The sequence below is a fragment of the Heptranchias perlo genome, chromosome 16 (genome assembly GCF_035084215.1).
Source record: "Heptranchias perlo isolate sHepPer1 chromosome 16, sHepPer1.hap1, whole genome shotgun sequence".
Classification (NCBI taxonomy): domain Eukaryota; kingdom Metazoa; phylum Chordata; class Chondrichthyes; order Hexanchiformes; family Hexanchidae; genus Heptranchias; species Heptranchias perlo.
In genome coordinates, this window is record NC_090340.1 from 52,180,181 (window position 1) to 52,197,854 (window position 17,674).

The following is a 17,674-nucleotide window of genomic DNA, read 5'->3' on the forward strand; positions in this document are numbered from 1 at the left end:
GATGCATCCCATCCGGACCGGGTGACTTATCTACTTTAAGTATAGCCAGCCTTTCTAGTACCTCCTCTTTACCAATTTTTAGCCCATCCAGTATATGAACTACCTCCCCATTTTACTGTGACTTTGGCAGCATCTTCTTCCTTGGTAAAGACAGATGCAAAGTATCCATTTAGTACCTCAGCCATGCCCTCAGCCTCCATGCGTAGATCTCCTTTTTGGTCCCTAATCAGCCCCACCCCGCTTACTACCCGTTTACTATTTAAATGCCTATAGAAGACTTTTCAATTCTCTTTTATGTTAGCCGCCAGTCTATTTTCATACTCTCTCTTTGTCCCTCTTATTTCCTTTTTCACTTCTTCTCTGTACTTTCTGTATTCGGCCTGCTTCTCACTTGTATTATCAACCTGACATCTGTCATACGCCCCCTTTTTTCTGCTTCATCTTACTCTCTATCTTTTCATCATCCGGGGAGCTCTGGATTTGATTGGCCTAGCTTTCCCCCTCATGGGAATGTACCTAGACTGTACCCGAACCATCTCCTCTTTAAAGGCTGCCCATTGTTCGATTACAGTTTTGCCTGCCAATCTTTGATTCCAATTTACCCGGTCCAGATCTGTTCTCAACCCATTGAAATTAGCCCTCTTCCAATTAAGTATTTTTACTCTAGATACGAATAATGTATCCGTATGAGACTCTTTGATAACTGTACTCATGGAGGCTTTAACCTGATTATTTTAAATGGATTAACACTTCAATTTAAAATAGAGGACAAAAAAATTTGATACGAATGTGTTAATATCCATGCTGATATCATACAGCACCATTTTACCCCACTGATTTTCAAGGGTACTGCAATGAAAAAGTAATAACTTTTTGTAACATTTGCTAACCTTTGTTCAGGCTTTCAAAACACATAAGAACATAGGAATTGCTAGACGAAAAAAGACCAAGGTGCATCTAGCTCACCTTCTACCATCCTAGGGAAATGGATGCCCTTGCAAAGTTATGACTTAAGTAGAGAGAAGCCATCTGATACCTCCTGCCTTTAGAATATAGGAGGCACCTAACGGATAAAAATTTATTCCTGTTAAACAAATCAAATCCCAACCACATATCTGCTCCATCATCAAGACCACCTACTTCCACCTCCGTAACATCGCTTGTCTCTGCCCCTGCCTCAGCTCATCTGCTGCTGAAACCCTCATCTATGCCTTTGTTACCTCCAGACTTGACTATTCCAATGCTCTCCTGGCCAGCCTCCAATTTTCCACCCTCCATAAACTTGAGCTCATCCAAAACTCTGTTGCCCGTATCCTAACTCGCACCAAGTCCAGTTCACCCATCATCTCTGTGCTTGCTGACCTACATTGGCTCACAATCCGGCAACGCCTCGGTTTTAAAATTCTTATCTGTGTTTTCAAATCCCTCCATGGCCTCGCCCCTCTCTATCTCTGTGACCTCCTCCAGCCCTACAACCCTCCGATATCTCTGCGCTCCTCCAATTCTGGCCTCTTGCGCATCCCCGATTTTAATCGCTTCACCATTGGCGGCCATGGCTTCAGCTGCCCAGGCCCTAAGCTCTGGAATTCTCTCCCTAAACCTCTCTGCCTCTCTCTCCTCCTTTAAGACGTTCATTAAAACCTATCTCTTTGACCAAGCGGTCATCTGTCCTAATATCTCCTTTTGTAGCTCGGTTTCAAATTTTGTTTGCTAACGCCCCTGTGAAGCACCTTGGGACGTTTTACTATGTTAAAGCGCTATATAAATGCAAGTTTTAGAATATAAAAACAGGGAGGTATTGCTGCAGTTATATAAGGTATTGGTGAGACCGCACCTGGAATACTGCATACAGTTTTGGTCTCTCCTCAAGAAAAGACATACTTGCTCTCGAGGCAGTACAAAGAAGGTTCACTCGGTTAATCCCGGGGATGAGGGGGCGGACATATGAGGAGAGGTTGAGTAGATTGGGACTCTACTCATTGGAGTTCAGAAGAGTGAGAGGCGATCTTATTGAAACATATAAGATTGTGAAGGGGCTTGATCGGGTGGATGCGGTAAGGATGTTCCCAAGGATGGGTGAAACTAGAACTAGGGGGCATAATCTTAGAATAAGGGGCTGCTCTTTCAAAACTGAGATGAGGAGAAACTTCTTCACTCAGAGGGTGGTGGGTCTGTGGAATTTGCTGCCCCAGGAAGCTGTGGAAGCTACATCATTAAATAAATTTAAAACAGAAATAGACAGTTTCCTAGAAGTAAAGGGAATTAGGGGTTACGGGGAGCGGGCAGAAAATTGGACATGAATTTAGATTTGAGGTTAGGATCAGATCAGCCATGATCTTATTGAATGGCGGAGCAGGTTCGAGGGGCCGATTGGCCTACTCCTGCTCCTATTTCTTATGTTCTTATGTTCTTAACTGAAATAATATTTTCAGGCCTGATGAATTCTGACTAAAGGATTGCCTGTGAGGGTAAGATAGTCCTTAATTTGATTTGTAATGACCAGATGATGAGTGGAATTTGTTCAATTTGGAAGGATGGAATGGAAGACTTGGTTTATTGCCTGCTGTATTGAGATTTTTCACGGTGCCAGGGGCTGTTAGCTTGTGAATATAAAAAGTGGCAAGGTTCACCTGGACTTTGTAATTTAACACAGTTAAGTTACCCTTTTGTTCCTAACCAACACAAAATAGCACAACCAATTAATATTTTTTTTAGAAAGCATTATTATTGCAATGTTTTTGAGCGTGCATCATCCTGTAACCAGGGATATATTAAACCATATTTGGGTTGCTCCCTAATTCAATTCGATTAATAGCAGTTCAATTAGGACCTAATTTATCTGGTCACATGGAACAAAAAAAAATAGGTCAGGTTGGTATAATTTGTTCTGCATTATTAAACACCTTACTAGTCAAATATTGAGGAAATATATTGAACCTCTTTAAATATTATAACTAAAAGATCATTGTGTTACATGATTTAGCCTGTCACATGCATCAATTGCTACTGAATGTCTAAGTACCATATAGTGACTGTGTTTGAATCACTTCCAGTATATGCTAACTGCTGAGTCAAGAGTAAATAGATTAATGAAGAAAATGAAGACTTATACGATTCTACCTGCAAACAAAGCAAAAGGATTTTACTTCAACATAGATCGGCAGCTACCTGAGTATTTCGAGGTGGGTGACCATTTTAAATATGGCTGCTTGATATGGAAGTCAGTGATGTGATGTGACATTTTGAAATGATGCTGAAGATTTAACTAGGTGAAATTAAGAAAGACGGAATTAGCAAATAGAACTGTTGAAACACAAGGACCTTTCCTGGAATGTGAATCTTTCTCAAGTGCGTACAATGTACTAATCGGTGATATAAACTCTTTTTTTAATTACTTTTAGACATGGTGTACATCACTTTCAAAATCATGCAGCTCTGGAATGTGGAATGCAGTTCTCATGTCAATTTTGTTAAAAGGAAAAACAAGTATGTGTCAAGCATTTGCGAGTATTACTTTTGCATTTAGTTGAGTGTAGGTCACAAAACATTCTGTTATGACAAACATCCAATCCCAGGGTTCAATAATTGCTAGGTGATGGATGAAAACGTTATTATTGAGCAGCCAACTGACCTACTTCGATGCTAAATTTAGATAATAATAGCCTTGAGTTACAAAATGGTGTGTTACCCAAATCCTGCAGCAGCGGAGATGAGCCTTGTCATCAGTTTGGAGATTAGTTGTAACGATGCATCTTGTAAGAATAGACTCTTCCACTTTAGAGGTGGGAAAGGATTGTGATTGTTCATTTGCCCCCTGGACAGTATCATAGGAAAGATTCTGGCTTGGATTACTTCCCTCTTGTAATTGTAGATTGGTGGGCCATAAAATTGGGAAGATTTGCTAAAAATAAAATAAGATGATGATGCTAAAACATAGACATTCCTTTGCTTAAGTAATCTATAGATTCCCTAAATCAATCAAAACATTTATTTTACAGAGTGGACCTCTGAACTATTGGCTGATGTTGCTGTGTTGTACAGCACATGTTCAGGTGCTGTGTCTGCTGAAATTCCAGTATACCTGGAGGTAAGAAGAATCTTTAATCTTTTCTTGTTACTAAAAAATAACTATAAAAATAAAATCAAAGATCAAAGAATGTGTATGGAGGTGGAGGTTAGGGTTGAAGTAAAGAGATGTGAGTGAATTTTTTTTGCAGCTCATTAAAATAAGAAATCATTGAAAAATAACAAATGTTCCTATTGCTATTGCTCCTATGTAGGGGGTTTTAGACCTATCATAAAATCATAGAATGGTTATAGTACAAAAGGGGGCCATTTGGCCCATCGAGTCCTTGCCGGCTCTTTGTAGGAGCAATCCAGTTAGTCCCATTCCCCCACACTTTCCCCATAGCGCTGCAATTTTTTTTCCCTTCAAGTATTTATCCAATTCCTTTTGAAAGCCACGATTGAATCTGCTTCCACCACCCTTTCAGGCAGCACAGGGGTGCCGCAGGGTTCAGTGCTGGGGCCTCAACTATTTACAATATATATCAATGACTTGGATGAAGGAACAGAGTGTTTTGTGGCCAAATTTGCTGATGATACAAAGATAGGTGGAAAAGCAAGTTGCGATGAGGACACAAAGTGTCTGCAAAGGGATATTGACAGGTTAAGCAAATGGGCAAAAATTTGGCAGATGGAATATAATGTGGGAAAATGTGATGTCATCCACTTTGGGAGGAAAAATAACAAAGCAAAATATTATTTGAATGGAGAAATACTACAAAATGCTGCGGTACAGAGGGACCTGGGTGTCCTCGTACATGAAACACAAAAAGTCAACATACAGGTGCAGCAGGTAATCCGGAAGGCAAACGGAATATTGGCCTTTATTTCTAAGGGGATGGAGTATGAAAGCAGGGAAGTCTTGCTACAACTGTACAGGGTGCTGGTGAGACCACACCTGGAGTACTGCGTACAGTTCTGGTGCCCTTATTTAAGGAAGGACATACTTGCATTGGAGGCAGTTCAGAGAAGGTTCACTGGGTTGATTCCAGGTATGGAAGGGTTGTCTTATGAGGAAAGATTGAACAGGTTGGGTCTATACTCATTGGAGTTTAGAAGAATGAAAGGAGATCTTATTGAAACATACAAGATTCTGAGGGGACTCGATAGGGTAAATGCTGAGAGGATGTTACCCCTCATGGGGAAATCTAAAACTAGGGGCATAGTCTCAGAATAAGGGGTCGCCCGTTTAAGACAGAAATGAGGAGGAATTTCTTCTCCCAGAGGGTCGTGAATCTTTGGAATTCTTTACTCCGAAAAGCTGTGGAGGCTGAGTCATTGAATACATTCAAGGCTGAGTTAGACAAGTTGTTGATCAGCAATGGAGTCAAAGGATATGGGGAAAAGGCGGGAAAGTGGAGTTGAGGTAAAAATCAGATCAGCCATGATCTCATTGAATGGCAGAGCAGGCTTGAGGGGCCAAATGGCCTATTCCTGCTCTATCTCTTATGGTCTTATGGTCCTTATGGTCACATTCCAGATCATAACTACTCACTGCGTAAAAAAGTTTTTCCTCACTTTGCCTTTGGTTCTTTTGCCAATGACCTTAAATCTGTGTCCTCTGGTTCTTCTCCCCTCCACCAATGGGAACAGTTTCTCTTTATTTACTTTATCTAAACCCTTCATTATTTTGAACACTTCTATCAAATCTCCTCTAAACCTTCTCTGTTCCAAGGAGAATAACACCAGCTTCTCCAGTCTATCCACATAACTGAAGTCACTCATCTCTGGAACCATCCTAGTAAATCTTTTCTGCACCATCTCTAAGGCCTTCACAACCTTCCTAAAGTACGGTGCCCAGAATTGGACACAATACTCCAGTTGTGGCCGAACCAGTGTTTTATAAAGGTTCACCATGACTTCCATACTCCAGAGAATATAAGCCCATTCTACTCAACCTCTCTTCATAGGACAAACCTCTCATCCCAGGAATTAATCTGTTGAACCTTCGTTGCACCGCCTCCAAGGCAAGTATATCCTTCCTTAGATAAGGAGACCAAAACTGTACGCCGCACTCCAGGTGAGGTCTCAATAAAGCCCTGTACAATTGTAGTAAGACTTCCTTACTCTTGTACTCCAACCCCCTTGCAATAAAGGGCAACATGCTATTTGCTTTCCTAATTGCCTGCTGTACCTGCATACTAATTTTTTGTACGAGGACACCCAAGTCTCTCTAAACACCAACATTTAATAGTTTCTTACCATTTAAAAAATATTCTGTTTTTCTATTCTTCTTACCAAAGTGAATTACTCACATTTCCCCACATTATATTACATCTGCCACCTCCATGCCCACTCACTTAATCTGTCCATATCCCTTTGCAGACTCTTTGTGTCCTCCTCACAGCTTGCTTTGCCAGCTAGCTTTGTATCATCAGCAAACTTGGATACATTACACTCGGTCCCTTCATCTAAGTCATTAATATATTATTGGAAATAGCTGAGGCCCGAGCATCGATCTTTGCGGCACCCCACTAGTTAAAGGCTGCCAATCTGAGAATGACTGGTTTATCCCTATTCTCTGTTTTCTGTCCTTTAACCAATCCTCTATCCATGTTAATATATCACCCCCAATCCCATGAGCCCTTACCTTGTATAACAACCTTTTATGTGGCATCGAACGTCTTTTTGAAAATCCAAATATACTACATCCACTCGTTCCTCTTTATCTACCCTGCTAGTTACATCCTCAAAAAACACTAATAAATTTGTCAAACATGATTTCTCTTTCATAAAACCATGTTGACTCTGCCTAATCATGTTATGATTTTCTAAGTGCTCTGTTACCACTTCCTTAATAATGATTCCACTCTCTCTTTGCCCCTCTTATTTCCTTTTTCACTTCTCTGTACTTTCTATATTCAGCCTGGTTCTCACTGGTATTATCAACCTGGCATCTGTCGTACGCCCCCTTTTTCTGCATCATCTTACTCTCTATCTCTTTCGTCATCCAGGGAGCTCTGGCTTTGGTTGCCCTACCTTTCCCCCATGTGGGAATGTACCCAGACTGTACCCGAACCATCTCCTCTTTAAAGGCCGCCCATTGTTCGATTACAGTTTTCCCTACCAATCTTTGATTCCAGTTTCCCCGAATAGATCCGTTGTCAACCCATTGAAATTGGCCCTCCTCCAATTAAGTATTTTTACTCTAGATTGCTCCTTGTTCTTTTCCATAACTAATCTAAACCCTATGACACTATGATCACCAATCCTTTAATGTTCCCCCACTGACACTTGCTCCACTTGACCTGCCACATTCCCCAGAACCAGTTCCAGCAATGCCTCCTTCATCGTTGGGTTGGAAACATATTGATCAAGAAAGTCCTCCTGATCACAGTTCAGAAATTCCTCCCCCTCTTTGCCCTTTACACTATTATGATCCCAGTCTACATTAGGATAGTTGAAGTCCCCCATTATCACTACTCTATATTTCTTGCACCTTTCTGTAATTTCCTGCAAATTTTCTCCTCTATATCCTCCCCACTAGTTGGTGGCCTATAGAATACACCCAGTAGTGTAATGGCGCCTATACTGTTTCTTAACTCTAACCAAATAGATTCTGTCTTTGACCCCTCAAGGACACCCACTCAAGCACTGCAATATTCTCCTTAATTAATACTGCCACCCCCCTCCCCTCGTCCTTTTATTCCTTCCCTATCTTTCCTGAACACCTTATATCCAGGAATATTTAATACCCAATCCTACCCTTTTTTGAGCCAGGTCTTTGTTATCGCCACTACATCATTTTCGCATTTGGCTATTTGCGCCTGCAGCTCACCAACCTTATTTACCACACTTCGTGTGTTTACACACATGGGGGGGTTAAATTGGTTAATCCTCGAATCCGGGCGCGGGCATTGTAGTGCGCGATTAGCCCATGCCCGCTGGTGCCAATGCAGCCAGCATGTTAGATTGATCCTGCAACTTCATTTGCCTGATTGATGCACAGTGTGGAGCCCTAGCTGCGTACGTCTCTCCATTTTCTCCGTTCTCTCCACGTTTCACCAGCGAGGGTGGGGGAGCCCAAATTTCGGGTGAGTTACTCGCACCTCTTAAAGGCAGGCTGCATCTCTTAAAGGCAGGCTGCACCTCTTTTTGCAAAAAGTAAGATACGGGTCCACACAGAGTCTGAACGGAGATCAGACTTCGCACACGTAAAACACAGATGCAGGTCCTGTCCCTATGTTTACAAACTGTTGAGTTATGTTAAAACATTTGATAAAGTTTGCACACTACTAAATCCCACATCCTCCAATCTTCAAGCCAGACCTCACCAACCTGCCGATCTGAGTTTGTACCAGGCCTGCGAGAGAGCGTGCACAAGGTTCTCTGCTGATGCACTAGAGGCCTTGGTGCAAGAGATAGACAGCAGGAGGGCAAGAGATCCCGAGATTTATGCTTTCGAGGCAGTGGGAGGCAGTAGGGGAGGAAGTACCACTGCTTTTCTTGATATATATTAATGACTTGGACTTGGGTGTACAGGGCACAATTTCAAAATTTGCAGATGACACAAAACTTGGAAGTGTAGTGAGCAGTGATGAGGATAATGATAGACTTCAAGAGGATATAGACAGGCTGGTGGAATGGGTGAATGAAATTTAACGCAGAAAATGCAAAGTGATACATTTTGTTAGGAAGAACGAGGATAGGCAATATAAACTAGAGGGCACAATTCTAAAAGGGGTACAGAAACAGAGAGATCTGGGGGTATATGTGCACAAAGCGTTGAAAGTGGCAGGGCAGATTGAGAAAGCAGTGAAAAAAGCATACGGGATCCTGGGCTTTATAAATGGAAGCATAGAGTACAAAAGTATGGAAATCATGATGAACCTTTATAAAACACTGGTTCGACCACAACTGGAGTATTGTGTCCAGTTCTGGGCACCGCACTTTATGAAAGATGTGAAGGCCTTAGAGAGGGTGCAGAAAAGATTTACTGGAATGATTACAGGGATGAGGGATTTTAGTTATATGGACAGATTGGAGAAGCTGGGATTGTTCTCCTTGGAACAGAGAAGCAGAGATTTGATAGAGGTATTTAAAATCATGAATGGTCCAGACAGAATAGATAGAGAGAAATTGTTCCCATTGGAGGAAGGGTCAAGAACCAGAGGACATAGATTTAAGGTGATAGGCAAAACAACTGAAGGTGACATGAGGAAAAACATTTTTAAACAGCGAGAGGTTAGAATCTGGAATGCCCTGCAAGGAGGGGGCTGGTGGAGGCAGATTCAATGGTGGCTTTCAAAAGGAGAACTGGGCTAGTGGGATAGGGCAAGGGAGTGGGACTAGCTGGATTGCTCTTGCATAGAGCTGGCACGGACTCGATGGGCTGAATGGCCTCCTTCCCTGCTGTAACCTTTCTATGACTCTATGATTCTAAGTCAATGCCAGGCGCATAGCACCACAAACATGCATGCAGTGTAGGAAGAAGTTCAGTGCTTTGACATGAGTGGTCAAGGTGAGTGAGGTCAACTGTCAAGTGGCATCTCCTACCAACTGCACCACTAGCTGCATCCACTGCTCCACTCCCCATCACCCACATACCAACAATCTCTTTCAATCAATACTCAACTCTTCCAATCAAATGTTTCATTTCACCCTCACATATTACCACTGTTGCAAGCCGCACGCTCACAAGTCACAGTCACACACACTGGCAGCTATTCAACCAGGACAGGCACATCACCCAATCAGCCTGCAGGACAGTCACTGACACACTTCCTGCTTTCTTGCAGGAGAAAGTGGCGCATAACAGGAGGCAGCAAGTGGCAGTGGCATTTAGCCCTTTGGGCTTGTTCCGCTATTCAATAAGATCATGGCTGATCTATGACTTAACTCCATATACCTACCTTAGCCCCATATCCCTTAATACCTTTGGTTAACAAACATTTATCAATCTCAGACATAAAAATTAACAGTTGAGCTCGCATCACCTACCATTTGCGGAAGATTGTTCCAACCTTCTCCCACCCTTTGCCTGTAGAAGCGTTTCCTAACTTCGCTCCTGCAAGTCCTGGCTCTAAATTTTTAGGTTATGTCCCCTAGTCCTAGTATTCAAGTATAGGAGACCTCCAAAAACAGGTATAAATGCATCAGCAGCCAGAAGCAATAATCCAACAACTAACCTGTAAATCCTGCATGGCCCTCCAGTCGTGTTGGACATGTTTAGCTGGCCGTGGTTAAGAGAGTTCTTTGGCTGCAGCGTTAAGTGACAAAATGGTGTCTGTGCCTTTAAATCAGTGTTGCACACTGGTCTAACGCATATACTCCTTACTTTACATGCTGCCGGCGTTCGTTATCTGCGCTTGCGCAAACCCCTTTACCAAGGTGGTGTCTGGCGCAAGTCGCACTCATCACATACGCCATTTTGGAACTTAAGGAGGCCGCATAGTGCCGAAATAACGGGTGCTACACGGTCAAATTTCTAGCCCACCCACTCTAAATCTATCTTAGACCTTCTCTTATTCTCTCTTAGTCTGATCCCACCTAATACTGTACTATTTCTTACTATTTCTTACTCTAGTGCTACCTATCTCTCTCAATCCGTTGTGTACCTTGTTTCTCCTTTCAATGCTGCATTCTACACTCCATCTCCCTGCCAAATTAGTTTAAACCCTCCCCGACAGCACGAGTGAATCTCCCCGTGAGGACATTGGTCCCAGCTCTGTTGAGGTCCAATCCATCCATCTTGAACAGGTCCCTCCTGCCCCAAAACTGGTCCCAATGCCCTCCCTCCTGCACCATGTCTCTAGCCACACATTAACCTGCCTTATCTTCCTGTTTTTGTACCCACTAGCATGTGGCACTGGGGGTAATCCAGAGATTACTACCTTTGGAGATCCTGCTTTTTAACTTCCTCCCTAGCTCCTGAAACTCTAGCCGCAGGACCTCATCCCTTTTCTTGCCGATGTCATTGGTATCCACATGGACCACAACTTCTGGCTGTTCTCCTTCCCCCCCGCAGAATGTTCTGTATCCTCTCTGTGATGTCCTTTACCTGGCACCAGGGAGGCAACACACCATGCGGGACTCACATCAACAGTCACAGAAATGCCTGTCTGTCCCCTAATCGCAGGGAAAAGTCCACGGTCTACTAAAAAGTAAGGAATTCAAATCAATTTAGCAAGGCTCAAAGGAATAATTTCAAACCACATGGTTTATAAAGGGTATATCATAGCTAATAGATTTATTGGAATTCTTTTATGTAACATAATTGATGCTTATCCGATTGATACTTCGCAGATGAATTTGGACATCGGTGTGCCCTTTTATTGGCAAAAAATTAAGGTTGAGAACACCAATTTAGGGTAGCGATCTCTCGTGCCCGGTCACCCCTGGAAGTGTACCAGCTGCCAGACTGGAAGCTGGCTCCCACCTGAAACAGGCACTAGGAGCCTTGAATATGCAAATAGAGGTCCTAACACTGGATTTAGGACTCCAATGCAAAATTGTTCATCAACTGATGCAAGAGCATGCTCCGCCCTGTAGTTCCAGGTCCTCAGCGGCTTAACTAGCGGTCCTTAGAGGGACCGCTCGAGACTGTGCAAAAAAAAGGCACCAAAACTTTTTCATAGTTTCATTTTGATGGATCCAGGAGGAGCAGGACTGCTTCTCTCGGCTCTACAAAAAATACTGCGGGCCACTACCAGCTTGGGGCCTCCCCCTCTGCATTGCCCCCCCCTCCACCGCGTGGTCCAGGACCTACCTGTTAGAGATAGAAGGGGTCATTTTCACCTTCACTGCTTGGGTGATAAACTGGCGAAGTGGATAGCCTACACTTTATAGAACCCATAAATTTTCATTTCCATTGGACGTGCGATCTGCCATGCCAGTTTACCACCTAAGGGGTGAAGGTAAAAATTACCCCGAGTGAGTTTGTCTTTTGACAGGTTTGATTTTTTTTCTTTCTTGTGATTTTTTTTTCAATACGTGCCTTATAATTTTATTTTAGACAATCACTGAAGCAATTCGAACCCAAGGCAAGAGTGCTGAGTTTCTGAGGCTGGATGCTGAGGTAAAGAACAATGAAATAGCTCTGGGTACCAGATAACATGCCAGTCACATTGGATGGTTCGTAGTTTTGACAATGGCTAGAGCTTGCTATGCTGATTGCTGTTCTGACAGAGGAGTCATGAAGTTAATGGAAAGAAAAATCGGGTGGGTTGTATAACGGGCGGCCGATCCGCTTCTGTCTGTTTTGCACCCCTGCCGATGTGGAATTTTACTGCCGCATTGTCTTAAAGGTGTAAAACCTCCTTTTCCGGGTGAGAGGGGAGATCCTAAAACAAACACAATGGCCCCGATATTACCAGGGAGGCGGGATGGCAGCCAGCTGTGGGGGGGCGACTGGGCACGTGGGTAACCCGTCCAGTGAAATCCGTCCGTTTCCCACATGATCGTGGGTAAATTGATGCCACTTAATGTGGCTTCCGGGTTTCCCGTCAGAAACCTGCGCAGCGGGCGGACTGCGCACCCGCATCACGGGCTGTCAGCTGGAGGAGCCCTATTTAAAGGGGCAGTCCTCCAATGCTGCTCCTGCAGCAAAGAACCAAAATTATAGAATGGAGCAGCCCAGGGGAAAGGCTGCTCCCAGATTTACTGATGCCCTCACTCTAGGTCTTACTTGATGGGGTGAGGAGGAGGGATATTTTCTACCCGGCGGACGGGAGGAAGTGGCCTGTCTCTACCACCAAAAAGGCCTGGCTCGAGGTGGCAGAGGAGGTCACCAGCAGCAGCAACGTCTCCCGCACCTGGATACAGTGAAGGAAGCGCTTCAATGACCTAACTAGGTCAGTCAAAGTGAGTACACTTACTCATTCTCCTACACTCCGTCTTCCACATCACCGCCCCCACCCCACAACTCATTCTGTACATGCCAACATTACTCTAGCACATCACTCCTCACACCCACTCAAAGCTCATCCTCAACTTTCCTGCACTTATTCACCTCCCCAGTACTCATCCCACCACTACCACTCAACCCAATCCTCATTCAATGTCATGGCTCTGTCTCATACTCATTCTGTTTCAGGGTCAGCCTCACCCAAACTAATGCATTCAGTGGTTGGCCACATGACCATCCATCCCTCACGCCTCTCTACTTTCCCCTTATAGGAGAAGAGAGCCCAGAATGCACGGGAGAGGGTGAAGACCGGAGGGGGGCCGCAACATCAGGTCGTCCTCACGGACGCGGAGCAGGAGGCTCTTGAAGTGAGCCGCACCCTCAAGTGCCGTCGGGGACGCTGAGACTGCCACCCGACAAACGACTGGTGACAGAACTTTAACATTCAGCACTCACAATAGCAAATGATGTTAACATGCCTTGCCATCTTCCTCACCTCAACATCTGTCATCATGCTTAATATTGCCTTCCGTTCTCTTACGGGCCTTCAGCAACCGCGGTGACGGCAGAGGGCGATTCCTCAGAGGACCTGCCAGCCTCTGAGGGGGCACTGTCACATCTGAGCGAGTCATCCACCAGCGCAGATACACACACCTCGGTGGGTCCCCGTGCTCACTCAGTTGGGGTCGCACATGGTGAGTCACCACACACATGTGAGCACAAGCAGACACTGGTGGCAGGGACAGCTGTGGAGAGTCCGCGTCGGTGGGGGCACTCTTCTCCAGGCTCTGCTCAGCTGGACACAGATGCTGAATCCTGGGAGCCATCCTTTAAAAGGAGAATGATTGAGGGGCAGCAGCACATTTGCGAGGTGCTGGAACAGGTGCCACGCGCACTCTCCACAATTGCTCAGAGGATGGAGGAGTCCAACTCCTGCATGAGTGGAATGGTGGCACAGGTACAGGAGGGAATCTCTGAGATACTGTCACAGGGAGGTGAGGGCATCTCTGAGATAATGTCGCGGATAAGTGCGGGAATGTCTGCGATGGAGGGAAGGCTAGCCTCTATCGAGCTTCAAGCACAGCTCACCAATGAGTCCATTGAGGCCATGACAACGGCCCTTCGGACTCAGGGTGAGCAACTTTCTGCTGCCTTAAACAGGCAGGCAGATACTCTGGCACTGACCTTACAAGGCTTCACACATGTCCTCCAAACTGTCGTCCAGCAGGGTGGTAGGAGTGATGTGGGCCTGGTCCAGGAGAGGGGTGATGGTGAAAGGGGACATGGAAGTGGAGACGCCACTCAAAGTGCTCCCACGTCTCACCTGTTGCCCCCCTCTCAACCAGTACCCGCAATGCTGCCTCCTCTCCAGGTGACCGAGTCTGCCTCTGCACAGGTGCAGGTGGAGCAGTCTTTGGAGGGCCCTCACAGGCACCGAAACCCAGAGGGCATAGGCCCAAAGCATCTAATCGGTCAGGGCATGAACAAGAGCAACCTGCCAACTATCTCTGCTGCAGCCACAGGGGAAGCACCCCGTCGGAGTAGTTGAAAGCATAAGGCAAATGTTTTGTGAGCACAAAGGGGATGGACAAGGGTGTTTGACAGTTTGTTATGTTTTTTATTTATATTTGATTTTTGTTAATGGCACGTTAAATATTATTATTGTCACCACTACTGCCATGTCTTGGCCATTCTTGACTGGCTTGTGTAATAAGTCCCTTTCATGAGGTTCACCATGAACACCCACACTTGATGCCACCCATTGGGTCACCGGATTGTTCCACCTGCCTCCCCCTAGTTGTAAACAAGTAAGGCCCGGTCCTTTAAGTGTCTCCGTCCTTCCGCCAAGAATATCAGGTGGGCGGCACGATTTCACCGCTTGATCTCCACACGGTGAAAATTGCCCACCCCTCCCACCCCTGTCTGTATTGAGTTCGATTGACCTTGTCCCTTTTTTAAAAAATCTGGCATTGAACAAATGCAGGTGGACAAAATGTCTCTTCCTGTTTAAAAATCACCATTTCCGTCTCTGGCCATAAGTTTCTCTCCACGACAGGTCTTGGCACACAACATCTGGTGTCCATGCGTAGAGCCCCAGCATTAGACTGAGTGCCGATCTATGCTCCTTCTCACGGGAAGGGGGAGGGGGGCGGTGGGGGGAAGAGGAAGGAAAAATCTAACAATTCACTCAAGCACATCTCCTGTCAGATGACCGCACTTGTTATTGATAGTGGTCTAGTCAAGCACGCAAAGGAGACCCTGACCACTATGCGAATACCACTTAAAGGAACTGCGCGGTAATTAACAATTCTTAGGTCAACAAGAGGGAGAATATAATAAAAAGCAAACACACAGCAAGAAGCGATTGTTTAAAGCCTCATTTTTAAGATTCAGTTGTCGTGAAGAGAACTCCTGTAACAATTCTGTACAGTTAGTCCTTAATATTTTCAATTAATTTGTTGAGTGATGAGTACATGTCAGAGCAATCAAACTATAGTCTGCACGTGTTTTCTATCAAATCGCAACTGTGAAGATCATTTCCTTTCTCATTTAAAATATCGTAAGGTAGAAACAGATAATGCATGGGACATTTTATATTGTACAACGTTTTTTTAAAACTTTTTATTTTGGTGTCAAAATGTTACTGCAGTGCTGAAAGTATTAAATTGTTCAATTGCTATGCAATTCTGAGAATTCTGTCTGCTTTTCTACAAAGCAGCTTTATCCAGAGTATAATCTTGGCATTAATTTCCTCAGATCCTTTCAAAGTACCGCACCACTGCAGTTGGACAGTGAGTGTATTTGGGACGATTGTCAGAAAACTTATTCCAATGCTCTGTTGCTATGTACAACAATTAAGGATTTAAAACATTAATTATGTTGAAAAAAAAATTATGTCAAATTGTTGTAACCTCTCTTTAACTAGACTGCAATATCTTGGCTACTGTCTCAGGAGAGTGGAGAAGCCGGCCAGAAATTTCAAAACTTCCTGCAGAAACATGGCTTCCGCTGCCTCAGAGAAGTAAGTGTATGGTTACCAAACAGACAGTGTAATCGTTTTGAATCTGGGTGTTGGATTCAAGAGAGTTTGCAAATACATTACGTTACAAGTGCAGAAAAGTAAATGTTTTACTTTCTTTTCTTGTGTCTAACTTTGTATTTTGGGCAATTTAAAAAAAGAAGGCAAGGGTCGTTTAGCTCCAAGTTTACACTGACCCAAATCTTCTCCGGGTGGGAGGAGTCTCGTGTGGAGCATAAAGACCTGCATAGACCAGTTGGGCCAAAAGGCCTCTCTGTGCTGCAAATTCTATGTAATTCTATGTAAATCTTCTCAGTGAGTTAACTGCTGGATGAAAAGTTACAATTTGTACAAAGAGCATGTTAGAATTTGAGAATGCCCACCTGAATTGGTCAAGATTGGAAATTGGCAGTGTCTGAGTCCAGAGCTTCTGGTATATGTTAACTTTATAAATGATCTGCATTCCATTTGTTATAATACACTGGCGCACACTTATACAGATGACACAATTTTGTACAACTTCACAAAAACTCCTGGGCCGAACACTGGGGGGATGAAATGGTCAGCGCGCTCTAATGAAGCGCCTGTACACATGGACTAGGGGAATGCATTAAATTGGTCCCCGTGCCTGCTTAGCATGGAATAAGCCAACTGCCAGCGCTGTCCGAGCTCTTCATTGGCAGCTCGCCTAACGGGGAAAGGGGGGAGCAGGATATCGGACATCACTGGCTACCAGGGTCGTCTAAAAAATATCTCATAACCCACTGAAGGCAAGTCTAACTGAATGAATGCGCATAATATTCGGCATGAAAACATCTACTGTTCTAAATAAAAAATACATGAGCCCGTAAATTGCTCCAAGCGGCGAACGATCGGCGCACACCGCTCCATAGATTTATACTCACCCACTAACTTACCGTGATCTTCACCGCGGGCACATCCTCTAATAGGAAATGGAGAAGAGCCCAGCGTTAACTCCAGCGAAGCTAGGACCCATGGGAGAAGCGAGAGGATCGCTCCCTCCCCTCAACCAATCAGATTGCAGAATTCTTGAAACGCCACGAAGGGTCAGAAGCTTGAAGTACAAGCTGCCACGTAAAAACCAGGAAGTGAAAGGTACAACATTAAAATCAGTTATAAAAACAGTTATAGACAGTAAATAAAAAGAGAGAGTAAGAAATATCAAATTAAATAAATGAGAGAAGGAAAAAGTAAAAAAAGATTTAACATTTTTTAAACTTTAAAAAAAAGTTTAATGACCAAAATCTATTAAAATAAGGAGTAATGAGACTCCACATTTTAAAAGTTAATTTTTGGTTGTTTGGCAGTCATTAAGACTTACTGCACTGTTAAAACTCATTAAGACTTAGTTAAAACTTAGTTTAGACCTGGTATATTTAAGCGTACCTATTTTGAGGCAATATTAGTTAGTTTCCAGCTGGGCCGAAGAGCAAGTTGGCGCTGGTCCATTGATTCTGTTGATTGCAGCCGACGATATCCCTTTAAGGCGAAGCTAACAGATCGCCGGCGAACCAGGAAGAGCAAGTTCTGGATTTCGGATTTGTCTGTGCATGTGTGAATGCCGGAACTTGCTCTTTCATTTGACCACTAACAACAGTGAGCGCTGTTGAGCTCACCATTCTTTTTAAAGCAATTTCTGGCCCATTATACACATGTAGTCACTTTACATTTTCAAAAATTGGTCAGTACATGAATCAGAAACATTTGACCATGTGTGGACATCT

The 17,674-nt window shown here is 44.1% G+C and overlaps 1 protein-coding gene across 2 annotated transcripts in view; it reads left to right on the forward strand.

Annotated features, from left to right (window-relative positions):
• LOC137333785 (rifampicin phosphotransferase-like) overlaps nucleotides 1–17,674 on the forward strand; it is a 137,436-nt gene that overhangs the window by 102,909 nt on the left and 16,853 nt on the right. For both annotated transcript variants that reach the window (XM_067998124.1, XM_067998125.1), the window contains 5 exons: nucleotides 3,054–3,182; nucleotides 3,402–3,486; nucleotides 3,999–4,087; nucleotides 12,020–12,082; nucleotides 15,837–15,932. In XM_067998124.1, the coding sequence (XP_067854225.1) occupies nucleotides 3,054–3,182; nucleotides 3,402–3,486; nucleotides 3,999–4,087; nucleotides 12,020–12,082; nucleotides 15,837–15,932 (462 nt within the window). The remainder of the gene's footprint in view (nucleotides 1–3,053; nucleotides 3,183–3,401; nucleotides 3,487–3,998; nucleotides 4,088–12,019; nucleotides 12,083–15,836; nucleotides 15,933–17,674) is intronic.